This window comes from Callorhinchus milii, unplaced genomic scaffold (genome assembly GCF_018977255.1).
Source record: "Callorhinchus milii isolate IMCB2004 unplaced genomic scaffold, IMCB_Cmil_1.0 Scaffold4, whole genome shotgun sequence".
NCBI lineage: Eukaryota > Metazoa > Chordata > Chondrichthyes > Chimaeriformes > Callorhinchidae > Callorhinchus > Callorhinchus milii.
Window position 1 is genome coordinate 67,719,261 of NW_024704745.1, and position 12,656 is coordinate 67,731,916.

The window sequence follows — 12,656 nt, forward strand, 5'->3', positions numbered from 1 at the left end:
TTACTCCACACGCCTAATAATAATCCCTCCACAACAAAAACAATAATAAATTGGTCATTTTCAATCTACGACTGTTTGTGGGACATTGCTGTGCGCAATTGGCTGCCGCGTTCGCCCACAAATATACAGTCAATTCACTTTACAGTCTATTCTGTGAAGCGCTTTGGGACGTCCTCCCGACGTGAAAAGCGCTATATCAAATGCAAGGATTATTATTATTATTATTACTCTTTGAGCTAGCTGACGTCCTAGAAACATGTGCCAAATCAGTCAATTTTGGAAATTTACATTTGGGTCAACATGCTTTGTGGTTTTGAGTACTGAGTGAAGAATTGACTGCTAATATCCAATTGAGACCATCTTAAACTGATGTGGATTAAGTTTTGAATCGTTTCCACTTCAAAAAAAATACATTTGTCAACCTTGAACTATTTATCAAGGCACAGTTTGTGGCCAAATTCCTAACAGTGAAATGAGCTGAGTGGTGAAGTGACCTGGAATGGATTGGAATTTTGAGCATATTGAGTACCTCATTGTTATTTTCCGAGCGCATCCACCGGCCAAAGAAAGCGGTTCAGAGAGATATTTGGGTCAAGATACCCATCAACCATGCTTTCAGAATATTCCAGCCTCATCTCACAATAATAATAAAAATAATAATAATAATCCTTTCATTTGACATAGTGACTTATCACATCTTCAAGACGTCTCAAAGCGCTTTACAGAATATACTGTAAAATGTATTGACATTGACAACTGCACACAGCAGCGTCCCACAAATAATCGTGGATTGACCAAATTATTTTTTTTTAAGGGATTATTCCCTGCGGAAAAGCGATCCACCAATTGACTAACAACCGGCCCCCTACTTACTGCTAGGTAAACAGAGGCGTGTGGAGTAAGGAAACACGCTCAAAGTTTCGCCCTGCCGGGAATTGAACCCAGGTCTCTCGCTTATGAGGTGAGTGCTCTAACCACTAAGATAGAGGACTCATTGACATTTCTCGGCATGGTTTTGCTTTGGGGCTATTTTTCGGACATAAAAAAGGCCTGGACGTTGGACTACAAACTGTTCATTATAGAACAACCTTTGCCAGCTTTGGATCTCTTTGCCATCTTTGGATCTTCTTAAGAAATCCTACAATCTCCATCATAAATCGGAAGGTGCAGTGACCTCCAGTTTGAAAATGCTGCATTTTCAATCCCAATGATGCAGTTCACATGCACAAGCTTTCTCTATATCCTGCAGTGTCAGCCTACCTCTGCGGAGTCCAGAAATTGTGAGGTGATTAGGTTTCCATTTACATTACCAGCTTCTGAACTAAATTAGCACTGTTCCATTTTGCTGTGTTTCTTCAGTCTTAACTACAATTCTATCTCCTTGTCCTCAGAAATGTGTTGCAGTGTTAAAACTATTCAGATTTAAAAGTAGGTTATAGAGATCTATTCTGGTTTTAGAAGGTCATTTGTGAATGGATTTTAGTTTAATTCGAATCTGTGGTCCCTGCCCCCTCTTCAGCATCCACCTGAACAGGCAGACAGGACCTTGGTTTTAACATCCTATCCAAAGTACAGGATAAAGGGCAGCAATTGGAGTTAAACAGGCTGCAATCGTATTTTAACAAAATATGTCTTACAATTTTCTCCCAAATTCCGTTACTTTCAATTTCAATAACTTTCTCTTTCTTCGGATGGCACATTAAACCAGTCTGCCTGTTTAGGTGGAGGTTAAAAATCCCATGGCATTCTACAAAAAGAGAAGGGAGTTTCTCCTGGTGTTCTGGCCAACAAATGCACCAAATAAAAATTGATGACTTACTCCATGGCTGTTTGTGGGATATTACTGTTTGTAACTGGCTGCCATGTTTCACCTGCAAAATACAGTCAATCAACTTTGCAGTATATCCTGTGAAGCGCTTTGAGATGTCTCAGTGACGTGATAAGGTACTATATCAAATGCTAGGATTATTATTGTAAATTATTTCTTCAACAGAGAATTGCATGCAATTTAGATTGCCTCATGCTTTAAAAATCACAATTCACAAGACACTATTTCAGTCGGTTTCTGGTAAGCTATGTGCTTCCCCAATTATTTTTATTACAGTTTTACCTGTGTATCTCTGCTAGAAAAACAGCTGAAAGGGAGGGAAAGAGGTGACAGTGACCTCCTTATACAAGCAGGAATAACATTGTAAATTATGCCAATTGCATTTGATTTTTGCTTGCGTAAAAGTGACTTACAAATAGATTTTCTCCTTTTAAAGTGGAAAAAACATACGAACAATCCTCATGAAATTTGAAGTGTATTATCGTTTGGCTGAATTGAGAAAACATTAATATATTATGTTAATTAATTCTGATCTGCATGTGAAAATTAGTCTAATTTGCAAAATTAACTAACTCATTAAAAAAACATAAGCTCAGCCTTCATGAAAATTCAGAGGTGCAGTCAGCTTGCTAAAAGGGAAACGAGTTATCGTGGTCTTAATGGAATTTAAGTTAATTACTCAATAGACATTTATTTCTGGTATTACTAAATGGTACTCTGTAGTATGAGCAGAAAATGAAGAAAATGACCTGTTAACACATCAAGCCTTTAGAATAAAAGCTTGTTGTTTGCTTTCTACCCTTCTTTTATACGTAAAATAATATAAAAAATACCTTACATTTGATATGATGCCTTTTATATTGAAAGGACATCCCGATGCACTTCCAAGGGTATAATGTAAACTAGTGGTCCTAGCTGGACAAGCAGCGGGGAAGCTTGCCGGACTCCAGCAATACCCCAACGCACACTCTGGGGTCCCCAAGCATCCCTCCAGGGAGAGAGTGCACATTCCATTCCAACAATCTACCTCTGGGATTTCCATGTGTAGGTGGGATGGATGGAAATCTCAGTTTAATTTGGATACTCTTAACCATAGTGATGGGTTTCCGTGTGCGTCAGACCCGGCTGACCAAAAAAAGCAAAGCAGTAAATAACTCCCTATAACACCCTGGGCTTTGATACTTGACGGGATTGCGGAACAGCTGGTGGCAGCTGTATTCTAAGCACAGGTTGGTAACTTCCTCCAGGTAAGATTGATACTAACTAGTTAAATTCTTTTGAGCAGCGCTATATCTGAAGAACAGGTATAAACTGCTAAGTTTTAGGACCAAACTGCTGCCTGTTTTACTTGTGAAATGAATGGATCTTTGCCTACACAGAAATTGGGAATGAAACAAAGGCTAGGAATCACATATATGGAAACAAGCAAAAAGGGAAACCACAGGCAGAAGGCGAGAAGGTGGGAATGAGAAGAAAGTTAGAATTCACACACATAAGCAAGCAGCAGAATGGTCCAAAATCAAGAACAACAGTGATATGACCACAACACCTTTCAATTATATAGCACCCTTCACACAGGATAATATCACAGAGCCCTGCACAATAGACACTGAACGAGGCAGAAGGAGCAGCGGTAAATGGGGTCAAAAAATAAGTCTTAAGGTGGGATTTGAAGATAAAAATGATGATAGCAAGCATGGTGAGCTAAGACTATTCCTGAATTTGCTGATAACGTCACATCAAACCTTGCAGTTTTAGTCAAAACACAAGATCATAAGATTGGTTTGGTTGAAAAAGGCTCCACGACCCATTTGCTTTCATCTTTCCCAAATACACATTCTTCTGTCCTTTCATCAGTAGCATCAAGCTGCTTTTTAAATAAGTCCAGTTTCATGGCCCTAAATACGCTTAATAATAATAATGCTTGCATTTGATATAGGCCTTTTTACGTCTTCTAGATGTTTCAAAGTGCTTCCATGATAACCATTCCAGTCTGGGTAAAGAAATACACCGCCACATCACACCACCTCCACCTACTGCATAGCAGGTCACATCGACAACATGTCATCTCTACTTCATGCCATTTGCCCAGGACAGTATATTTTTTGCAGTACACCTCATTGGAAAAACAACAAATAATGAATTCTTAGCACTTGTGTGAATGATTTCATATTGATGGCCTGGTGATATATGAGATAGTGTACTCAATTGCGTCTGCCAGAATCTTTAATAGAAATGTCAATATACTGGCATTCCCAAGTAGGAGAGAGTGATGTAAATTGTGCTATAAATGATAGTTGTTTTGAAAAAGCATAGAAAACATTAAAAGTGCAATAGTTATCTTGATACAACAGTGATAAAACAATTCAGCCAATATTCAGTTGAGATGCATAATAATAATCCTATAATATGTACCTAAGAAAACATTAGCTTGCTGCAAAATCAATATCAATGTTATGATTGGCAATCAGGAAGCCCAAAACTTCACCAAGTCATAGCCTGTGAGACATTTTGTTTCACAATTTCAGGATTGTAGAAACTTCTTAAATTCAGTCACAATTTGGAAGTTGCTTATTTTTAAAACCAGCAGAAAATCGACTTCCAAATTAAGTCTGAATTTAAGAATTTAATCTCATCGATTAAGACGAGATGGAATTTTGGGCCTGGGCTGTTAAAAGAGCCTGCCCTGGTCACTCAGAACACTGGACTTGGAATTTCATTTGTGAATCTGCCCTCTGTGTGGAGACCTAGACTGGTGTGACTGTCATTCTGGAGCATTTGGTGATGTCAAAGTTGGGCCACGTTTTTAGATTTTAAAATAAAGTTTAAAAGTCTTTTCAATCAGGGATGAGTGACAGGAGGGAGAGTAAGGGCCACAAACTATACAGTCAATTCCATTACAGTATATTCTGTGAAGCGCTTTGAGACGTCTCGAAGACTTGATAAGGCGCTATATCAAACGCAAGGATTATTATTATTAAGGAACCTGAGGCATGAATTTGCCTGTGTGTGATAATGCATGCGCATAGCAACACCTCACAAACCAATGTTCCACAAATACTCGCATCAAGACGTAATGGCACATCTTGGGAAAATTGAGTGGTAAAATCATTTCTAATGTATGTCACAAAACAGTTAGGAAGAACAGATTTGCTTTTAGCGATTTAATAGAATAATAAACAATATTAATGCCGAGGTCGATTTGACTATGAAATTCTCTGGCCCAGCGCCACCCACTATCAGAAAATTGGAACTATTTCCAGGATTACTGTACAAGGATTAATTATCTTAGTGTTTTGTTCAGGTACTTTATTTGTGATCTTCCTCCAGCAAAAAGTAGTATTAAAAGCTTATTACTATTTACCTAATGTGCAATTAACCTTTCAGTTTTACTTCTGTGGTGATGGCTGTTGGTTCACTGCTGCATTGGGAGTTTGTTTTATCTTGAAATTAATTGCAGGCCAACTCCCTTGGATGTGGAACCACTCGAGCGTGTTCAGAACAAGACATCTTCAATGTCTTCGGCAGATAAATCTCCAAGGAATGCAGCACGTAGAATGAGCAGAAGATACCACGCTCGGCCATTATATTGTCAGCCGTGATAAATAACTAGTCAGCAAGACATGAAAGACCAGCTGAAAGTCAACAGGCAGATTTGTGTGAAACCTCTTTAGATGCTGAGGCAAGAGGACCACAGTTTCGATCTAGAGGACCGTGCCAAAATAGGCTGCAGCAAAACCGTCCTTGATCACAGTCAACAGTAACATCTGCAGAAGATCTGCGTAATTCATTTGATTTCAATTTAATAATCCTGTTGAGGAACACGTGTAAAAGTTGCCATGTGACTTTTCAAAGAGTCTCAGCTGAGTCTGTGGTTTCTGACAAGCAGTTCTTGGTCTTGCTGACATAATTCACAAGATTTGAGACCTGGCGTTTCTCAAACTCTGAGGCCTTAAGATCAGTGTCGTAAAATTGAAGATCATGCATAATTCCTGAATTTAGCCTTCATTCTGGAGACCTGTAGCGTTTTGGTTAGAGCACTCACCTCGCAAATGAGCGGACTTGGGTTTGATTCCCAGGCAAGGCAAAACGTTGTGCAGGTTTCTTTACTCCACACTTCTCTGTTTACCTAGCAGTAAGTAGTCAATTGGCAGATTGCTTTTCCGGGGGTAATAAATAACTTGATCACTCAATCCACGATTGTTTGTGTGACACTGCTGTGGCAATTCGCTGCCTTGTTTCATCCACAAAATATACAATCAATTCACTTTATAGTATATTCTGTAAAGCACTTTGGGACATCTCAAAGACATGATAAATTTCTATATCAAATGTAAGGATTATTATATTGTTATTAATATTTACCATCCGTTTTCCACAGTTCTTCAAAAAAAGTTCTTCGTGGATAGGAACTGCACGAAAACTGTTTTTCAGATTACGACAGAATTTAAGAATTTTGCAAAACTGGACACAATCTTAAATCTTAAGGCAGTAGTCTTAGGGCTAAAATCAGAGGAGATTTTCAGGCCTCAGATTCTAAGTAAAACAAGCACATTCCACATGACTGAAACAACTATAATATCCTGAGGGCTATTAAATATTGCATTCATAGATGTTTAAGCATTTGTTGGATAGTATAATTAGACTGCATCAGAATAGAGGGAGAGTGGATTTATCCCAATCACAAATGTAATTCTCTGGTGACTTTGTCACTGCTGAGTTGTGAAGTCCTCCTGACCTGTGCAATAAACTCAATTTATGTGACATCTATTTCTGTAAAAGATATTTTAGGTGTCCCGCAGTTTCAAATTCAGTCCCCCAAGAGTTCTAATCTAACAAACATAATGCTGGCGAAATGTGCACTGAACTAATAAAATCTCAGGTCATCCATGCTATCAATCTTCCAGAAGGAATAATTGCTTACAAACAAATTGGCAGTAAGCTGATTGTTCAAGCAGAATGCAGCAGATTAGAGTGTGAGATTCCATATTTATTAAAGGAGGGTGAATGAGCTGTAACCAGTGTCTCCTTCAATCACAACAGTTTGTTGCTCTGGTAAAATTGTGTGTCTGCTGTGAAGTGCTCTTTGTTCCGTTCAATCTTATTCATGCTCTTTGGTGTAAGTCACTTCCAAAGCTTCAGTGTTGAAACAAAACGTTAGGCAAATTTCCTTACTCCACACATCTCTGTTTACCTAGCAGTAAATTGGAACCCTATTGCTGGTTGATTGGTGGATCACTTTTCCAGGGGTAATAATCCCTTCAAAAATTGTTTTAAAAATAATAATCTGGTTACTCAATCCACGACTGTTTGTGGAACGTTGCTGTATGCAATTGGCTGCCGTGTTTTGTTCACAAAATGTACAGTCAATTCACTTTACAGTATATTCTCTGAAGCACTTTGAGACGTCTTGAAGACATGCTATACCAAATGCAAGGATTATTATTTTTTATTATAATTTCACAAGCACTAAGGAGAGTGGGAGTCCCAGCATTAAGATTGAATGAATAGAAAGGTTTGAGGAAAATGGTTGGAAGAGTTCAAAGTTAAGAGGTTAGAGTTGGGGAGAGAACCATAAACCATAGAAATTTACACACAGAAGTAAGCCATTCAGCCCACCGTGCCTATGCTAGCTCTCTGAAGTTCATTTTAGTCTCATTCAAACTCAGAATATTCTGATCCCAAGTGTGGACTGACTGAGTGATCACATAATGCTGTCCTACCCTCAAAAGATTCTTTACGTTAACCATTGTGCTCCCTTGATCAATAGTCTTTGCTGGCTCATATATTTGATCTTCGAATCGTCAGGAAGAATCTTACTGTTAATGATATCCAGTCCTGGAGTTGCTAAGCATTAAAATGAAGTGGACTTGAGAATGATGATTAAGCTCTTTGTTGGATTCCTGCTGTGGTCTACCAGGATTTTCACATTTTTGATTTATACTGGTGCTTTCAGAATTAAACAACCAAATCATGATCGGGGGTTGAGCTACATTCAAAATAGATAATAGCACACTCCCATTATTTTCCTCCCAAATGTAACTTTTAAATTGATGATTAATTCACGAGCATCACTAAAGTGTGGTCCACCCATTTGACCTGTGTTTTGTTTCTTCTTCCCTTGTAGGATGGGATGGGACACCTAAGAGTAACCGAAAATGGGCTTCGGTTGGAAGGAGAATCGGAGTTTCTTTTCCCTTTGTATGCGAAAGAAATTCGATCTAGAACGGTATGTTTTCAGGTCCAATTTGCAATATTGCTGGCCGGCTAAGAATTAATTACTTGTCACACATGGACAGTGCGACTATGGTACAGCGTGCTTCTTTATAGCGCAAAAGCTTGTAATACAATTCAAAATTACATTTGTATCGGGCCTTTCATGTCGGGAGGAGGTCCCAATTCACTTGCAGTGTGAAACATAGAGACAGGAATAGGCCATTCAGCCCCTTGAGCTTGTTCCTCCATTCTATAAGATCATGGCTGATCTGTACCTCCACTCCATTTATCCGACCTTGCCCCATATCCCTTGATACCCTGACCTAACAAATATCTATCCACCTCAGTCTTGAAAATGTGAATGGATCCCTTTTTAATTTTCTGCTCCCATCTTCACAATTTATTGTGCTCCTAACTTTGTGCCATCTGCAAATTTTGATATAAAACTCTCTTCCTTCATCCAAGTCACTTATATACAAATGGTGAAAAGCTGAGGCCTTTGTACAGCTCTCTGGGGAACACCACTTGTCACGTCCCATCAATCAGAGAAAGTTCCTTTTGTCCCTACTCTATTTCTTGCCTCCCAACCAGTTTCCAAGCCAGGACACAAGGTTACCGCCCATTCCATGCGTTTTCATTTTTGCTAATAACCTCTTGTGCGGAACATAACAACATGTAGGAGCAGGGGTAGGCCATTCGGCCCTTCGAGCCTGTCCCACCATTCAATCATGGCTGATCTTCTAATCTAACTCCAGCTAATAACCTAACCCTGCCTTATCCCCATATCCCTTAATCCCTTCTGCAATAAGAAATCTATCTATCTCAGTCATGAATATGTTCAAGGACTGAGCGTCAACAGCCCTTTGGGGTAGTGAGTTCTATACATTCACCACCCTTTGAGTGAAGAAGTTCTTCCTCAACTCAGTGCGAAAGGGCTGGCCTCTGATTTTAAAGTTGTGACCCCTGGTCTTAGTTTCTTCAATCAGGGGAAACAATCTCCCACTATCTACTCTATCATGCCCTTTGATGATCTTATAGGTTTCTATAAGATCCCCTCTAATTCTTCTATATTCTAGAGAATATAGGCCCAAATTGGTCAGCCTATCCTCGTAACTCATCCCCTTCATCCCTGGTACTAACCTAGTAAATCTACGCTGCACCCCCTCCAGGGCAAGTACATCCTTCCTTAAATAAGGAGACCAAAACTGCACACAGTATTCCAGGTGTGGTCTCACCAGGGCCCTATACAGTTGCAGCAAGACTTCCCTACTCTTATACTCTAATCCTTTCATAATGAATGCTAACATACTAATTGCTCGCTGCACCTGCAGACTAACTTTCTGTGATTGGTGTTCAAGGACACCCAAGTCCCTCTGGACCCTAACACATTCCAAGCTCTCCCCTTCTAAAAAATAACCCGCTCTACTGTTTTTGCTACCGAGGTGGATGACTTCGCACTTCCCTACATTATACTTCATCTGCCACCTACCTGCCCAATCACCTAACCTATCTATGTCTCGCTGCTATTTTTAACGTTGTCCTCTGTGTTGACACTTCCTCCTAGTTTTGTGTCATCTGCAAATTTAGATATATTAACTTTGATGTCCTCATCAAGATCGTTGATGTAGATGGTAAATAGCTGAGCCCAAGGACTGATCCTTGTGGCACTCCACTAGTCACATCCCGCCAATCTGAAAAGGACCCGTTTATCCCTAGTCCTTGTTTCCTACCCGTTAACCATTCCCCAATCCACGTTAATATGCTCTCCCCAATTCCATGGGCCCTTATCTTTTGGACTAACCTTATTGAATGCCTTCTGGAAGTCCAAATAGTCCACATCCACTGATTCACCCTTATCTAGTTTATTGGAAATATCCTCAAAAAACTCAATGAGATTCGTCAAACATGACTTCCCTTTTGAAAGCCGTGTTGACTTGGCCTAATTATATTGTGCTCCCCTAAATACCGCACTACCACATCCTTAATCATTGATTCTAAATTTTTTCCTATCACTGATGTTAGACTAACTGGCCTATAGTTCCCTATCTTTGCCTTTCCACCTTTTTTAAATAGTTGTGTGACATTTGCGATCTTCCAATCCATGGGGACTGAATACCTTCAGAAAGACCATGCAGATGACATGCATAGACACTCTCTTATCCACCATGTTAGTGACCTCCTCAAAAAATTCACTTAGATTCGTCAGAAATGCCCTACCCTTCACAAATCCTTGCTGACTCTTTTTGATTAACTCATACTTGCCCAAGTGCTCAGTGTTTCTGTCCCGGATGAGAGGTTCCAGTGAGCTCCTCATAACTGAAGTTAAGATGACAGGTCTGTAGTTACCTGGTTTCTCCCTCCCTCCCTTCTTAAGTAATGGAATGAAATTTACACTTTTCCAAACCAAGGACACAATTTCCGAATATAGAGAGCTTTGGAAAATCATGACAAACACATCTGCAATTTTCTCCCCTACTTTGTTTAATACTGTGGGGTGGATTCCATCAGGTCCTGGAGATTTGTCTATCTTTAGTCCCATTACTTTCTCCATTACCATTTTTTGAATTTATATTAAATCCATTTAGTACGTTCTTTTCGACTGCGCCTTTGGTCACCTCCCCACCCTGACTCGGTCCCTGGATCCTAAACTGTAAAGCGCTCTGAGACGCCATCCGGCGTGGAGGGTGCTATATAAATCCACGTTGTTGTTGTAGTAGTAGTAGTACTTCTCTTTGGCTTATTTTTAGGTTCCCTTGTACCGCTGGTATTTTTTCCTCTTCCTCTACTGTGAAAATGGAAGCATTCAACAAGCCTGCCATTTAACTTATTGTCCATTATAGACTCACCTACGTGTGTATTTGATGAGCCCATATTCCCCCTTTACCACTCTCTTTCTCTTAATATATTTATAAAAGCTTTTACTGTGGCCCTTGATATCTTTTGCAAGTTTTCTCTAATATTTCCTTTTTTGCGCCTTATTACTTTCTTTGTTGCTTTTTATAAGTCTCCCAGTCCGCTGGATTTCCATTTTTTCTTGCATGACTGTAAGCCTTTTCTTTTAGTTTGATGCTGCCTCTTAACCTTATTTGTCAACCATGGTAGGTCCGTGGTTTTACCCATTAACAGTTCAGCCCAGTTTACCATAGTTAATTCATTTCTCATCCCTTCGAAGTTTCGATTTTTTTTCTTTGCTCATCCGTATTGCTTCCTGCACGCTAAGCAATTTTCACTCTAAAATGACTGACTTCCACGATTGTTATCACCACCAACAGCACTTCCTATTTGCTGTGCCAGAACACTATGATCTTGAGTAATATTGATAAATAGCTATCGTACCTATTTGTTTTTTTTAATCCCAATCTCCACATTATAACAAGTTATAGCAAGGCTCCACTGTATTTATTTCCAAAATATTCTGGTTGGTTCATTCAGCTACTTGACTACTAATTCAGCCCATTAATGCATTCTGAATACATTACTTTCTTTCCAAAACTTCTTGACACATAAATATTCTGAGTGAGATCTATAAATATCTTATGCCTAAGTATCTGTGACGAAGCCTCTTCTGTTCCACCTGGATAATCCCCATATCAAGGTGATGACAGTATCTAACAACTGGTTCTTCTTTCGCCAAGCAAATTCTTCTGTTCCTTTTAATATCATGGGAAACAATGTATAATTTGGGAAATGACATGTCAAGCGACTGCCAGGATGGTGGAAGGCAAACTGGATGGATCTTGGTCTTCTACGCCTAGCAGATTCTTATGTTCTGAGAAGTCCTGAGGTCCCTCTCTACAATGCTTTGCTAGATTATTATGGTTTTTCATACTTTCATTTTCCTTTCAGTTGCTATTTCAGGGCTAGTGTCTTACATCCTGTGCACACATCGAAACCAATTGACGTGATATTTCTTCCATTTTGTTCTCTTTTTTAAAGTAAATTTAGGGTGTCCCAAATATTTTTACTTGTGTAATTGTCTCTCTACTGGTGCTATTTTGAAAGGGCAAGAGTTTCTCTCGCTGTCCAGGCCATCAATCCACAAGAAAAACTAATTGTTCATTCCATGGCTGTTTTTGGAAGCTGCTGTGCACAAATTGACTGCTGTGTTTTGCTCACAGGCAGCCATATTTTAACCTGCCTCATTAGAGACTGAGTTAATGGACCTACACCATTGTGTTACAATGGGTCGCCTGTATACAATATTGTAACGTAAGAGTTCGTGCTTGGGTTTTAGCATCTTTAACAAACATAATTTTAAACTGGAGCTCTGCTGAAGGGCCACACGTGAATCATTAATAATCATTTATCATTTTCCTCAAGATAAATTTTGATTATTTCCAGGTTTTATTTTGCAATTCAGCATTAATTAATACATTTTCTGTTTCTTTCTGATGTATGTATGAATGTGCGTAGCCTTCATTAGGAAAAGAGGGGGCCAGTTAGTCAAAGCAATTTTTTAAAAAAAAGGTTGCTTGAAGAGAGTGAAATCTGTTTTGTATTTCGGGCCTTGCTGCTACAATTAGGGAGTAATAGACCTCCAGAGTGATTTTTATCGATGGATTAAATGTCAGTTTGGAAAAGTTGTTTGCTAATTGTGCACAATTTAAACTGT

At 39.2% G+C, this 12,656-nt stretch overlaps 1 protein-coding gene across 4 annotated transcripts in view; it reads left to right on the top strand.

Annotated features, from left to right (window-relative positions):
* sgcg (sarcoglycan, gamma) overlaps positions 1-12,656 on the top strand; it is a 198,296-nt gene that overhangs the window by 106,274 nt on the left and 79,366 nt on the right. For all 4 annotated transcript variants that reach the window (XM_007900656.2, XM_007900655.2, XM_042334490.1 and 1 more), the window contains exon 3: positions 7,956-8,057. In XM_007900656.2, the coding sequence (XP_007898847.1) occupies positions 7,956-8,057 (102 nt within the window). The remainder of the gene's footprint in view (positions 1-7,955; positions 8,058-12,656) is intronic.